At 50.9% G+C, this 1,096-nt stretch overlaps 1 protein-coding gene across 1 annotated transcript in view; it reads left to right on the top strand.

The window, feature by feature from the left end:
* Positions 1 to 1,096, top strand: part of ABCC10 (ATP-binding cassette, sub-family C (CFTR/MRP), member 10) — a 35,088-nt gene that overhangs the window by 13,913 nt on the left and 20,079 nt on the right. Inside the window, exon 9 of the mRNA XM_011986780.1 lies at positions 794 to 892. Within this exon, the coding sequence (XP_011842170.1) occupies positions 794 to 892 (99 nt within the window). The remainder of the gene's footprint in view (positions 1 to 793; positions 893 to 1,096) is intronic.

Consider the following 1,096-nt stretch of genomic DNA (forward strand, 5'->3'; position numbering starts at 1 on the left):
GGCTGAGGCAGGAGAATGGCGTAAACCCGGGAGGCGGAGCTTGCAGTGAGCTGAGATTGCACCACTGCACTCCAGCCTGGGTGATAGAGTGAGACTACGTCTCAAAAAAAAAAAAAAAAAAAATCTAAACTCCTGGCCAGGCACAGTGGCTCATGCTTGTAATCCCAGCACTTTGGGAGGCCGACGTGGGCAGATCACGAGGTCAGGAGTTCGAGACCATCCTGACTAACGTGGTGAAACTCCGTCTCTACTACAAATATAAAAAATTAGCCAGGCATGGTGGCAGGCGCCTATAGTCCCAGCCACTCGGGAGGCTGAGGCAGGAGAATGGCGTGAACCCGGGAGGCAGAGCTTGCAGTGAGCGGAGATTGTGCCATTGCACTCCAGCCTGGGCGACAGAGCGAGACTCCATCTCAAAAAAAAAAAAAAAAGAAGAATCTGAACTCGTGTCCTGCCCCTTACTAGCTGTGAGCCAGCTAGTTAATCTGTCTGAGCTTTGGTTGCACGTGAGAAAAGGAAATGATACCATGATACCATCTTCATAAGATTATCATGGGGCTTGAATGAGAGAATGCCTGCAAAGTGCTAGGCACATAGTAAGTGTTCGATAAATGCTCGATGTTGTTGGAAGTGTGTCTTGTCTTCTCTGACTAGCTCACCCCAAATTTAAGTCTACTCTCCTCAAGCTCCCTACTTCTCTTGACTCCCACTATCTCTTTCCTGCAAAGGGATAAGAAGTGGGCCAGAAGATAATGGGGAGCTCCTTGACCCACTGGGGAACTTGTTCCATCAGATCCTGCCTGCTGGAGACCAGACAGAGGTGGGGGAGAAGGGTGTGACCCTAAGCGGGGGACAGCGTGCCCGGATTGCCCTTGCTCGTGCTGTCTACCAGGTCAGTTAAAGATGGAGGTTACAGTGGCAGGGAGGTGGGGGGAGCCTTGGGAGCGTGGCTGAGATAGGAGGATAGGAATATTTTCCTTAGCATCTGGTTCCTTCCCTCCTCTGTTGCATGTTCCTGAGGTATTGGCCATCCCATCCCCGTTTGCAGATTTAAAGCAGAGTTCAAGGCCCTTTAAAAAGTATTTGTGGCCGGGCG

The sequence above is a fragment of the Mandrillus leucophaeus genome, unplaced genomic scaffold (genome assembly GCF_000951045.1).
Source record: "Mandrillus leucophaeus isolate KB7577 unplaced genomic scaffold, Mleu.le_1.0 Scaffold3, whole genome shotgun sequence".
NCBI classification, from domain to species: domain Eukaryota; kingdom Metazoa; phylum Chordata; class Mammalia; order Primates; family Cercopithecidae; genus Mandrillus; species Mandrillus leucophaeus.